We start from the raw sequence: 13185 nt of genomic DNA on the forward strand, positions 1-13185 counted from the left end.
GCATTTCAAAATTAAACACTGGTTAACTGGAAACACACAGAAAAGTACTTATCAGATCACTCAGTGAAGTTTAACAGAAATAAAGAGAGGATATAAAAATAATTATATTTAGAAACTGAGCAAATCAAAGTTTAAAACATAATAAATAAATACATAATATACTTGGCATTATTCACAACAACGAAAGTGTCATACATAAAAAAATAATTTACTGATCACTTAGATTATTTCCCACTGTAGATGTGTCATCAATCTGCAGATAAAACATCTAATAGCTTTATTTTTATTTGTGAAAAGTTTTATATTATAAAACTAATACTGGAAACCGTTGATACTTCGTGAAACTCCATAATTACATAATTGAGGAAAAACATGACATGTGTACATTTCAGATATACATCATTTTTTTAGACCATGATTTCGTTAATAATGATATCACTAAATACAGTGTGGAATGGTTTATAGCAAGAATCTGTTATAACTTTATGTAAAGAAGTAGGATTTAATTGGACCATTAAAATCATAGCTCAACAGACGCAGGTTTTAAACATATTAAAACTGATATAGAAGGTATAATAAATAAACACTTCCGTTCTATTAGACTTTGGTGTACATTCGAGTAACTCGAACAACGTCATGACTAAATTATTTTACATTCCCAAATTACCTAATATACGATGTAATTACAGGTTTGCTGACGGCATTAAATGCTGCAACCAAGAAAATGTCACTTATGATTGGTATTGGCCCGACGTACATTAAGAAGGACATTTAAAGAAACACTGCAATGTTATCAGAGAGAAACAAATAAACTGGTATTACTCCATATACAGTCATAGGCAAACCTACTGAAGTAAAGAAAAGATTAATTGATTTGAAATTATAGCAGTAGAAACATTTGATTTCAGTAATACTTAATGTTAATGTTACTCATAAAAATAACCACTATTTCACATTTAACGAATTATTTCAGGAAATGGAATTTTACTTGTTAATACATTTATGCAATTTGTTCAAATTGTTTTGAAACATATACAAGGAATTCCAATGGAGGTAGCTCCAATCATTGGAGCTATGATGTAGTTTTCAGAAAGTTCAGCTATCACATGATATACGATGATTTGACCAGGACAAAGACATGGTTATCTACCTCTGTAAAATACAGCCATATGTCAATCAATCGGAACTGAAGGTGCAAAAGAGGATACATACTGGACAGGAACAGATTATTTCTACGAGTGTGGATGTCTGTTGAGGTGGATATCTGAGGAAGGGTTGAATGCCGGTGTTTTTATGTTTTGTGGGTAAGATATACTCTATTCTTTCTTTGTAGTTATTTTCATTGATAGTATTGGACGGAATATTAAATACACGTGGTTTTATTACTTCTTAATTATATATTTTTTCTATTTTACTTTTATTATAATAATTGTTTTGGATTATTAGTTTAGTAGAGATATTTAGAAATAACCTAAATCTCCCATGATGGCTGAACCTCGTGAGATATTATTATATGTCGGTCAATCCCACTATTCGTTGGTAAAAGGGTAGTCCTAAAGATGACTGTGGGTGATGATGACTAGCTGCCTTCCCTCTAGCCTTACACTGCTAAATCAGGGCCGGCTAGCGCAGATAGCCTTCGTGTTGCTTTGTGCAAAATTCAAAACAAACCTTTTTTCTATGGTAAAATGCAATTGTTTCACCATTTGGAATGACATAAATAGATAAATTAACATACTTATGGGTACTTATAAGCTAGTTTAATGTAATAATTTAAAATTTCATTTTTTGTAAATTTCTTATCGAAAATTAATTTAATCTTTACTTAAACCTAATGAATTATTTTTCTAAATTCTGAAATCATTGCATGATTGTTAAAAGACAGGCGAATGGTTCAGAAAACTTTATTTTGAAGTATTATGTTTGTGTTTTTCTTATAGCAAAGCCACAAAGGGCTATCTGCTCAGCCCACCGAGGGGAAGCGAACCCCATTGAAGTATTATGGAAACTACATTGAAGCTCTTTATTACGGTTTCCGTCCCTTAGTGGGACAGCGATGTTTGTGGACTGACAACGCTGGAAAATAGGTTTCGCTACACGTGGTGGTCAGAGCACAGATAGTTTATTATGTAGTTTTGTTCTTAACTTCAAATCAACAAACAAACTTGTAATTACCTGCGTGCTTTGTGATCACAATGAGTAGATTACGTGTTCCATTATGAAGTGCTTGAAAATGATTGCAAGTGAAAAAATATTTAAATTCACTCCTTTTATTAGGCTTTTGCCGGTGGTTTTAAAATTTGATATCTTTGCAAACATGGCCATCTAATACAAAAAAATAGAAAGTTGACTTCCTCGTCAATCACGAAATGCATAATTTTAGTGTGTTGCGTTTTGAACCTTTTCATCCGGTGTATTACTTTACAAAAACAAATCTTTCCCTGCATTACTATGTACTACCAGAGAGTTCCAGAAGCTGGCTGTCGTTGATGGTGTATTATGTGCATTGTAATAGGTCTACATCTCAGTTTTACAAAAAGAAGAATGAACATTTGAAAACGAACAATACTTATAACTCATATTTAGGTTTTACTGTTGTTTTGAATTTCGTGGAAAGCTACGCGAGGGCTATCTGTGATAGTCGTCCCTAATTTAGCAGCGAAAGACTAGAAGGAAGGCAGGTAGTCATCATTATCCTCTGCAAACTCTTTCGATACTCTAAGGATTGACCGAACTTATAACGCCCTCACGGTTGAAAGGGTGAGCAAGTTTGGTGGGATGGAGATTCGAACTTGAAATTCTCAGGCTGAGTGGTGTGCCCTAACCACCTGGTAATGGTGATTCCCCTTGTTTGATAATCGTTCTGCGTACCATCTCTCATGTCTTGGTATACACGATGTACTTTAATGAAAGTGTGGAATTGACCATCACTTTATAACAACCCATGCGAGCATGTTTGGTGACGAAACCTCGAATTCACAATATGCAATTTACGAGTCAAATACCTTAACCATCAGATTTTGCAATTAAGAAAGACATTGACATTTGCACACAATAATCGTATTAGATTGTTTGTTTCGGGTTTTCCATGCAAAACTACAAAAATGTGCTCTCGACTAATGCGGGTATCGAAGTCCAAGTTTTAGTGTTATAAATCCTAATTTTGAGATGATATATCAAAGAAAAGGGAATCTGATATGGGAATCTTTTGTTTTATCGTATAATATGTGGGAATTGACGGTCACTCCTGAAACGTAATAATAATCCTCACAGTGCTTGAATTGCGAACTATGAGCTATCGAATTTATAGTCGGTGAACGCTAAACACTAGGACACACCCAGTTCAGATCCTATTGTATTAGAGCTTATAACATTTATAGCCGTTTGGTTTTAATGATTTGGTAATTGTGACGAAATAACTACGCACGTATACACACACACACACATATATAATAAATATATACTAGCGAACCTTATATTTACAGGGTTGTAATACAAGTTTAATGCTTAAAATACTATTTTACACCTTTTTAGTTTAATGATCATTGCCGCTATCATTCAAATTTAATTTCTGTAACCAAGTAACCTACTTATTCACGTACTCTAATGTAAACTAATTCCAAACTTGGGGTTTGCTTTCTGGAAATCCTCGTCAAAGTATTTTCGAGAAATACAAGAGTTCCCTAAGTGTTCAGTGAAAATTTGTATCTTTTTGCATATCCCTCGACGGTGACGATTCGGTTGGAACCATTTAGAAGTCGTTGCGACCAGTGGTTTAGAAGTAGTTATGTGACACATAAACTCCAAATTTTACTATAAAGTTATAAAAAAAATCCATGTTGGTAAACTGCAAACAATTTTTATCGTCTTGCATGGATTACATTGAAATATTTGTAATATGTCTGCTAAGGAAAAAATACAATGCGTTTTTATTCAAATAATTCACTTTTTTGCATACTTAAACTATATTATCAGTTTAGGTTACAGGACTTATTACTGTTTATTATACAAAAACAAGAATACATTCTGAATTAGGCTAGTTGTTCATCTTTTATTTAATCAGTCACCAAAGACGTATATATTTGATTATTATTTCTCATAACAATAAGACTTCTCAAATAATAGTGCGATTTATAAACTCTCGTCAATTTTAGTTACCAGATGGCTCTGCGGTGCCTCAGGGATTAGTTTGAAAATTTTCTCGAGTTATAAATCGAAAACTTTTGAAATTAAATTCTGAGTTACAATAAACTTTGATGGAGGTCTAACGTAACGGTGTTCAAAATATTCGGTAAGTTTCAGTTCAGCATTCAATTATCGTTTTTTTTTTTTTTTTAGACTGACATAAAGTTTAAGTAGTTTAACGTAGTAAATACGTTGCTTAAAGGTGGTGAGGATATGGCAAATTAAACGTACAGGGAAAGTAGTAGAGGATTTTAATACATTTTTCTTAGTTGATAATGTTAGAAGTTTACTAAGTAATAGCAATTTTGTAAACAGGCAGATGGTGACATGAGGGCTAGAGAGATGTTTTTTTCTATTATGATTTATGTTGATTAAAGGTGTATAACTTAAAATTAAACTTTCATAATAACTTCAATTTTTCATAAAATTAAGAAAAGGTTGCTCTATCCCGCTTAATTAATTTTAAATGAAAATCTGAAATTTATTCGGTCGTATCTCCTGAGCTGTTGGTTGGTTTGGTGTTTTGTGGCGCAAAGCAACTATGCTATCTGCGCTTCCTGGACTGTTTATAGGCTTTTCTAAATTCCATTTGTAACTAAGCTAACGTTTTCGGTTCAGATTCTGTAATTGAAATTATTAAAAGTAAAGCAATGGAAAAATAGTTTTTAGACATTAAAGAAAATGTGAAATAAGTGCGAAAATGGAGTATATCATTAGGATTAGAAATTAGCAGGCCTAAAATTTATATTAAAAATTGCATTCAATACAAATGTCTTCTTTTTTTTTTTCCCCCCCCACAGTCCTCTTAATTTGTTAATTTTGGGTTCACAATTATTGGTATGTAAAAATAACATTCTCTTTCATATAAATTACTGCTTAACAGTCATTTTGCTTAATACAGGTTTTGATGTGGGCTGGATGATGAAAGATGAAAAAAATTACTGAAATACTCTTATGTTGAATTGAAGAATATTGGTTTTCTGATGCTTGGAAACTTGTGTAACCTTTGTCCTCAATTAGTGGAGTGTTCTTGTATTATCAAAGATATTTATAAAATGTTACTTCATTCTAGTTATTATTTATTCAAAATGTTAACAGTAATACTATACCCTTTTCTTTCTCTTGTGCTTTTTTTATATAAAGAAAAATGTCTCTGAGCTCCTCTGAAGACGAAGATATCGAAGAATGTTATGACTCCTTGAAACTTAATTGGTAAGTTTTTTTAGCTGTGTATCACTGAAGAGGTTTGAGGACATCTAAAATTATTTTTATATGCAGGAACTTGTTTGATAATTTAATGTGCTGTAGTTAAGAGCTAGACTTAGCATATAGCTGTTTACAACAGTGATGGAAACATGAGTTCTCATAGTTTTGTTTTTATGACTTGAACTTTTGTGTAATAATTAGTTTTATACAAATTGGAAATGGTGTGTATCAGTTACTTCTGATCTCAAGTGTAAGTTAATTCTATAGAAAATAACTAAAATGTAAGTTAGAAATTTACAGAAGCTAACTAAGACTATAGTTTCATTACATGATAAACAACCAACTATAATGATTAGAATGTATTTATTCATTATTTAGGTAACTGCTCTGATAACAATGTAACACAAATATAAAAGAAAAAAACTACTTAAAAATTATTTGTTTAAAACTTTGATAAGCACATAATTTTGCTTACGTCTCGTAAAACTTTCAAAAAATGAAAGTCGTAGATCTAATCTTCAAAATTAGACACATTTATTTTAAAATGTAGCTTGAAATTTTTGTTACTGAAAAGGAATTTACAAGAAGCTTAGTTTTAACTATTAGCAGATCATAAAGTATTAGCAAACTCTATATATTTTGGAAAATTAACTTGGAAAGTTTTTATTGAATTCATTTACAGAATTTTTTTTTTTTGAAAATTTTGAAATGTGTATGAAGTTCTGTTTGTTTGTATACTGTATATTTACCATAAAAGGAATAAAAAAAACAAAACTAATCATTGAAGAGAACAGTTAGATATTAATGTATATTTTTAAAGTAATATGGTGAAAATTATTTTATTTAATATTCTCTGAAATAAAGTATTTGTAACTCTTAAGGATTGACCTTTCTGTGATTGGGCATCCAGAAACAGTTGCTATTGGCTCATTACCAGGTGAGATTTTTAGACATGCAATAAGAAATAGAAATTTATTCAAAGGATTGAATTATAAATTTCATAGTGTTTTGTACAAATCTATTGTAAATATCTATGCCTTGGTCAGTAAAATGTATTATTTGTGGCAAGATTTCGACTCTACTAGAATTATACATTCTGGATAGGCTTAGTTAAACATATTCATGCTATTACTGTTAAGGTAAATTAACATTTGAAATTTAGAGTATATTTAGTTTGATTTTAGTATGTTGATGGGTGATCAACCTACTGACTTTAAAGGGATGACTTTGATTGACCTAGTAATCTTTGACTCATTAGAAATGATTTATGTTATTACTGTATTTTTACTGCAAAATCTTTAGATGTGGGGAAATTTGGTCTGGTTCACGCTGATGAGAAAACAAGTGTACCCTCTCTTCAATTATTGTTTCATCATATAGTTGAAAGTAATTTGAAGTAATTTTGTACTTTTTTTTATTGTACCTTGGGACATGTATGGGACTTTACTGACGAAAGTGGATGGAAGTGTAAGAAATTATTCAAACTAAGATTTAATGGAGTGCAACTGAAGAATTTCTCAAAGCTGAAAAGTTATTTTTTCACTCGACTGGTCTCTGCAGTCCATTAAAGTCCTCAAACCTACTATATTTACTCTAAAGTTCCACTAAAACAGCTCTTTACACTGTAATTATTTTTCAAAGCTTGAGATTTGGAAGTTTATAATTAAATCCATAAATTTTAGTGGACGGTACTATCGTCTGTCTGAAACTTCTGATTTACCCCTCAGGTAGTAAGTGTCTGATAATAATTGTCTCTGGCTGAAAACTAACCAAAATTATGTTATTCACAAGGTTAAGAAAATTGAAGTTTCATAGGTAATTATGAAAGTAGGTCTAGCAGAATGTGCAAAAAAAAGTATGGGTTTGACTTGTTAAATCTTGGTACGAAACTTACAGCAATTAATTTTCAATTTGAATGAAATGTGTAAGTTTATAATGAGATCTAACCAATGAACATTTGATAAGTAACGTATGCTATAAAAATGCATCTACTTTCAGTTTTGTTAAATGCACAGAAGTGCTTTAGTCAAACTGAAATTTTTCTCCTGGTTAATTCTTGCTCGACTGTTGAATAAAGATACCAAAAATAGGCTTTCTCTTTCTTATTTGATATGATTTTCTTTTGGAAGGAATATTCTATAAAGGAGTTTCTCCTTTAGAATTTTTTTTAATGCTATCTCTAGTACAGCATTTGGTGGTGTTTCTTACACTTTTAAAAATTTAACATTTTTTGTGCTTTGTCCCAAAGAAAACATTTTGATTCTGTTTATCTTTGTCATGAATAATCCTGTGTTATACATAAAACATTTCCTGCCCATCATGTTTACCTGCTTTCAACTGATCAAAATTGACCAAGTTTAAGAGGCAATGGAAAATGGTGACTACGTTTTGCTTACCTTGGAAATCAGTGTTTCATTTATAATTAATTAAATGTTGGTAGTTTTAAAGCATGTGTTGTGTGAGTATTTTGATACATTGATGTTTCTTTGTCAAGTTAAAAAAAAAATTTTTTTTTTCAGGTTGTCGATTTAAAAACACTCGAAGGAATGTGGACAGGGATCTTGGTAGGGCTCTTCTAAGTTCCATATTTGTTTATTGTATTGCATTGTTTTAATAAGAGGAAATAGGTTATTGTTCAAGGTTGCTCTCTTTTTTTTTTTTTTTTTTTATAATGATCTTGATAGAAAATACTTTTTCTGCTTGTTTAGAATTTGCAAATGTAAAGAAATGGCTATAAAGAAATGTAATCTAGGTATAGTCTCAAGAACCCACTTTGGAATCCTGAGGAGTAACAGTTGGCCATAAGAATAGCTATATAATTCTATCCTTTTTTGCCAACTCTAACCATTTCTGTGTTTCCATGTATTCTCAGGGGGTTGGGGATGTCGTACTGTTAAGTAACATTTGAGACTGGATATATTGCAAACTGGGTGTGGTATATCAAGCCTGAAAACATGATAAATACAACAAACCAATGTGCTTATGTGTTACTGCATCTGATACAAGGAAACCTTGAAGTCAATTAATACCGCAGGAAAAGACAAACACTCACTCACTCGTGTTTGTGTGGTAAACAGCTGATTTAAAAGAACATTTTTAGGCATGCAATTTAGAGTACTGACAAATATAAAATCACATTGGTGTAACTAAACACGCATTACTGATAAGTTTCCATATACTTAATAAATTTATTTTATTATAGTTTTATTATGTTAAGCTGTGAAGTTTCTTAATTTTTATATTTTAAGTTGTGGGCACACACCCACCCTTTATCTGTGAAGTTGGATAATAGTTTAAACACTGAAAGTATCTATTCTGAATAACTGTCTGAATTCACAAATCTTTTACTAAGTTTTATTCTTAGGGAAAGGTTTTTGTTGTTTTTTTTCTCCTAAGAATAAATATTTTTAATTTCTCTTAAACTATAGAATCTCCAAAATAAATATCAAACTGTTTTATGAACTTATTTCTGTACTTTTTGTTACACGAGTGGTAATGGCGTTTGTCAAAAGCAATAAAACTCTAGTTCTAAATGTTTCATCAGGAGCAGTAGTACAAGAACTGGACATTGTGATTTTGTCGAGACTAGTGGCATGAGAACTGGATTCATTTTACTACTAGTCCTGATGGAGTCACAGTAATAATACACTGGCTAAAATAACTTGTTTTTAATATTTATTATAGCATATTTATTTATTGACAATATTAAATCATTTAATAGAAGGAAGCATTTATTAAGTTACTTTTTCTTGTTCAATCTGGTGGGTTTAAATAAAAACTATTATTCATCTGTCCTATATTTACTCTTCAGAACAGCTGAAAAGCTTAGAGATTTTGGAAGTGTTTGTTCTATGTACCCGTGGGGAGTTAAACAAGTATAGAGTTCCTACTTTATTTGAAAAGTATGAACAGTATGGTATATTGTTTCACCATTATCCATTTCCTGATGGCACATCACCCGAGATAAACTGTTTGATGAAATTAATTGATGAACTAATCAACTCAATTAGCAGAGGACACAGGGTTTTGATACAGTAAGTATTAATCAAATTTACAATATCTAACAGAGCAAAAATTATTTTTGAAACATGTGCATATATATTTTGAAACATGTGCATATATATTTTGTAATGTCTGACCTTATGCTATTCTTATTTTATTTCTTATGTAAAAACAAGTATGGTAAATTAAAATAAATAATACATTTAATTGGATTTTATCAATAAAAATGGAAAATAAAACCATTTACTAATTTATACTTTAAGGTAAGCCTAGTCCACTGGATGACTGCTGTCACCATGAATTGCTCATAACTGACAACATAAATAATGGTTCATTTCAGTGTGATTTTGGAATTATGGTATTTCTTTCTTTGCAGTTGCTTTGGTGGATTAGGACGATCATGTGCAGGTGGGTGTTTAAATTTAAAGAGTCTATAAGGGTGGTATTTTGGTTTCTGCTGTACACTTTATAATTTATTCTTTTGTACAGGTCTGTCTTAAAGCTTTCTATTAAGCACATTAGAATTGTTATGGTTTACAAGGAAGATGGTTTGAAAATTAATACAGTATTGTTCAGTATATCTTGTCAATGGTTTTTAAGTAATACTGTAAAAGTACATTTAAAGTATAAGTAATTATACTTCTAGATAGAAAAGTTAAGGTAATTTTTAGACATGAATGTAGGGGAAATAAAATTATGAACTTTTACATACAGTAAAATTATTTACAAATAATTTATATAAGTAACTTCGTTTTTAACTGGTAGAGGTTGTACTGATGTATTTAATAATTAAATTTTAATTATGGATACTAAAAGTTCCAGTCACTTGAGTATGATTATATACTGATGAACAGAGTAACTTGGCAGCATATATCCTATACGTCTTTCTTCTGGTAAATAAACTGTATTTAACAAGTACTTTTGTTTAGTGGCAGCATGTTTAATTCTTCATGTTGATGATGGCTCGTGTCCCGATGAGACCATTGAAAAACTGAGACAGCTTTGTGGACCAGGTGCTGTGCAGACAGTCAAGGTTTGTGCTTTTTGTTTAAAAACATTGTAGATGATAGTACTAAGATTTGAGTTGGGTGTTGTTTCAAGTTACATACTATAACTGTAAACAATCAATATATCACATCCTATAAATAAATGAAAATGTTTGAAATGTTTTCTTGTATCTGATAAGGAAATCTGTTCTCCTGTCAGACAATTACTGCCATACTGCTATCTACTCTCACATAAACAAAATTCACAAGTTGAGAATAGTGACTTGATTAGAATATAACATGGATTTACACACAATGGATACAAGCAAGTTAAGGCTATCAGTTACCAGTATTAAATGTTGTGAAACTGTAAGAAGCTGACCTTTATTAAAGTGTTCTACCATATCAGATGTACAGTGTGAGTGGAAGAACACTTTTATTTGCAGTTTATCGGGATGAATTTTGAAAAGTGCTCTGTGTGTGTATTTGTGTTTTGAAGTGCAGCATTGTTTCTTTTTAACAAAATTACATATAGGAAGATACTACTTCTAACAAAACTAGGGTAAATTGTAGATATTTATTGTTATTTTGGCCAATTTGTATGAAAATTGAAAGCATGTCCAAATATTTTAAGTACTTTTCACTTGATAAAGAATTCGTTAATTTAAAAGTAACAAGTACAGTTTATATGATCTTGTTTTTTATCACAAATTTTAAGTCTATGGGCTTCTAATAATCCACCAGCTATCAGGGTCTAAACTTAACTTTGAAATTGTACACGTGCTATAGAAGAGCAGAAATATGAACTGTTTGTAAATGGGTAAAGAATGGAATTCAATGATTAGTCTAGAGAAAGTGACCACGTATCTGTTCTAAAGACTTGCATTAGCCCAATCCTCCTGGAGTTTATTTAAAGATTGGCATCTGAATGCAAGTCTCATTATGAAAAATTTCGTTTTGTGTTCCAACTTACCTTTAGTTTTAAGTAAAATATTGACTGTTGAACAGGGCTAGTGGTCATTTAAAAAAAAATAAAAATTATTAAGGCTCTGATTGTGTTGCAAAATATAATGAGACTTTAATCAAAATACGGCTTTGTTGGGTTACTTGTACACAAAGAGAATCTAAACTGTCACATGAATAGTTTATAGGTCTTTGAATTATGTTCTGTAAAATGATGCACTAAAAGTATAATGAACATAACTTTCTGGCAGGTAAACTTTGAAATTCTATACTAACCTGGTAAGCAAATGGGACAAGAAAAAGATGCGAGTTAAAGGATACGTAAGCGTTGTTTATTAAAACAGAACTTTTATATGTATGTTTGTATTTTAACCAACAATTTGCGATTTCATTTATAGTAACATTTATAGTAAAATTTATAGTAACAAGCACTTCTATAATTTAATGAATATTCCTGTAAACAGTTAGTTACGTTGATTGGGGTTAGTAATGTAAGTGGTGAAATTGGAGAGTTAGAAATGCTATGTGTTATACCAACCTGAAAGTAAACATCTCTCAGTTCTTACTTTCAAGTTCACTGTCTGTAGTGTTCTAGTAGCCATACATGTACACTATGAAACATGCATAGCTTGTCATGTAACAGATGTCTTTAAAGACAAACTGTTACAGTTAAGGCAAATGTATATAAGGGCTATTAACACACAACTGTTCCTAGTTTTGAAATTATTAACAGCCTAAAGAGATAGTAGTTACTGAATACCATATCTTTGTGTTTTATCCAATTCAGCACTACGTCTTGTTATTCTTGTAATGTCTTTTAAAGTAAAGAGTGAACTGGTTTCTTAGTTTATTGTATGCAAAACAGTCAGATGCACTAACCATGGACCCATAACCAGCCCTGAGAAAGATTTAAGGTATACCTTGACTTACTCCTTCTAAGCAACCAAAAGATTTGTGATTTAAGGTTGTTAGTTTTCTTGATACATTTGAAAGAGTTTGTACTATTACATCTTTCTTTACAAAATAAGCACTGAAAGTTGAATTTATATTAACAACAACAAATAAAATGCATGTTCTGAGGTATGCAACTAGCTACAACTGTGTTTAGATATACATTCCTATAATGTTTTTATCATGTACTTACAAGAGTAAAATGTTTCAGCAATACAACTTTGTACATGAATTCAGAAGTCTCCGTGCTCAGTGGCAAGAAGAATATAACGATAGACTGCTATCAAGATCAGTGTCCCGTTAAAATATTTAATTATACCGTTAACCTAGTCTAGATTGTTTACTTTGTATTTTAGAATAACTGTTAAATGAAACCATTTGTTATTGTTACGTGTGCACGAATTATGTCTTTGGGTAGAATTTTTGCTTTGTGTGTTTAGAAGTACAAATAAAATAATGCTGGCTCTAGATTATGTCATACCCATTGGAAGGAATTTGTTTACAAAGGTTTTATTCTTTTTGATATTTCTGGAAATTTATATTTAATAAATTCTAACATTTAAGTCCAACTGTCTCCCCCACTCTCAACCTTTATTTAGTACACCAGCACTCACACAACTTGATAATAAATCATGATAGAAGTGGGACTGGAGCATCTTTCACATCTCTCAAATTAAAGGAATACCTTCTTCTCTATGACGAGGGTTACAACTTTAATGTACATTTAATGTCACTGCCCGAAAAACAACTCCTTAGATGAAGACGGACATTTAAAAACAAAATGAACACTCCCCCTGGTCCCTGCATGGTCACAACTGTCTTAGGAAAGTGGTGTGGTGTTAACTTTAGGGAGGCTTTTATTCCTACTTTTCTTTATGTAATGTGCTTAACT

General features: G+C 31.0%; 1 protein-coding gene across 2 annotated transcripts; it reads left to right on the forward strand.

The window, feature by feature from the left end:
• The first annotated feature begins 1177 nt into the window (after nucleotides 1–1177).
• Nucleotides 1178–12862, forward strand: LOC143230230 (cyclin-dependent kinase inhibitor 3-like). 2 transcript variants are annotated; one of them, XM_076463402.1, is made up of 8 exons: nucleotides 1178–1304; nucleotides 5329–5397; nucleotides 6273–6328; nucleotides 7911–7955; nucleotides 9203–9425; nucleotides 9770–9801; nucleotides 10323–10426; nucleotides 12505–12862. In XM_076463402.1, the coding sequence occupies exons 1-8, from the start codon at nucleotides 1294–1296 to the stop codon at nucleotides 12595–12597; spliced, it is 633 nt and encodes a 210-aa protein (XP_076319517.1). In that variant the 5' UTR covers nucleotides 1178–1293; the 3' UTR covers nucleotides 12598–12862. The 2 variants fall into 2 exon arrangements, with proteins under 2 accessions (XP_076319517.1, XP_076319518.1); XM_076463403.1 differs by lacking the exon at nucleotides 1178–1304 and adding an exon at nucleotides 4156–4291.
• Nucleotides 12863–13185: the final 323 nt, after the last annotated feature.

The sequence above is a fragment of the Tachypleus tridentatus genome, chromosome 10 (assembly GCF_004210375.1).
Source record: "Tachypleus tridentatus isolate NWPU-2018 chromosome 10, ASM421037v1, whole genome shotgun sequence".
Classification (NCBI taxonomy): domain Eukaryota; kingdom Metazoa; phylum Arthropoda; class Merostomata; order Xiphosura; family Limulidae; genus Tachypleus; species Tachypleus tridentatus.

What these genes read in the sequence shown, in the direction of transcription:
- LOC143230230 (XM_076463402.1), top strand. An exon ending in ATTAGGACGATCATGTGCAG is followed by an intron (nt 9,802 to 10,322) that starts GTGGGTGTTTAA and finishes ACTTTTGTTTAG; the next exon opens with TGGCAGCATGTTTAATTCTT. An exon ending in GTGCTGTGCAGACAGTCAAG is followed by an intron (nt 10,427 to 12,504) that starts GTTTGTGCTTTT and finishes AAAATGTTTCAG; the next exon opens with CAATACAACTTTGTACATGA.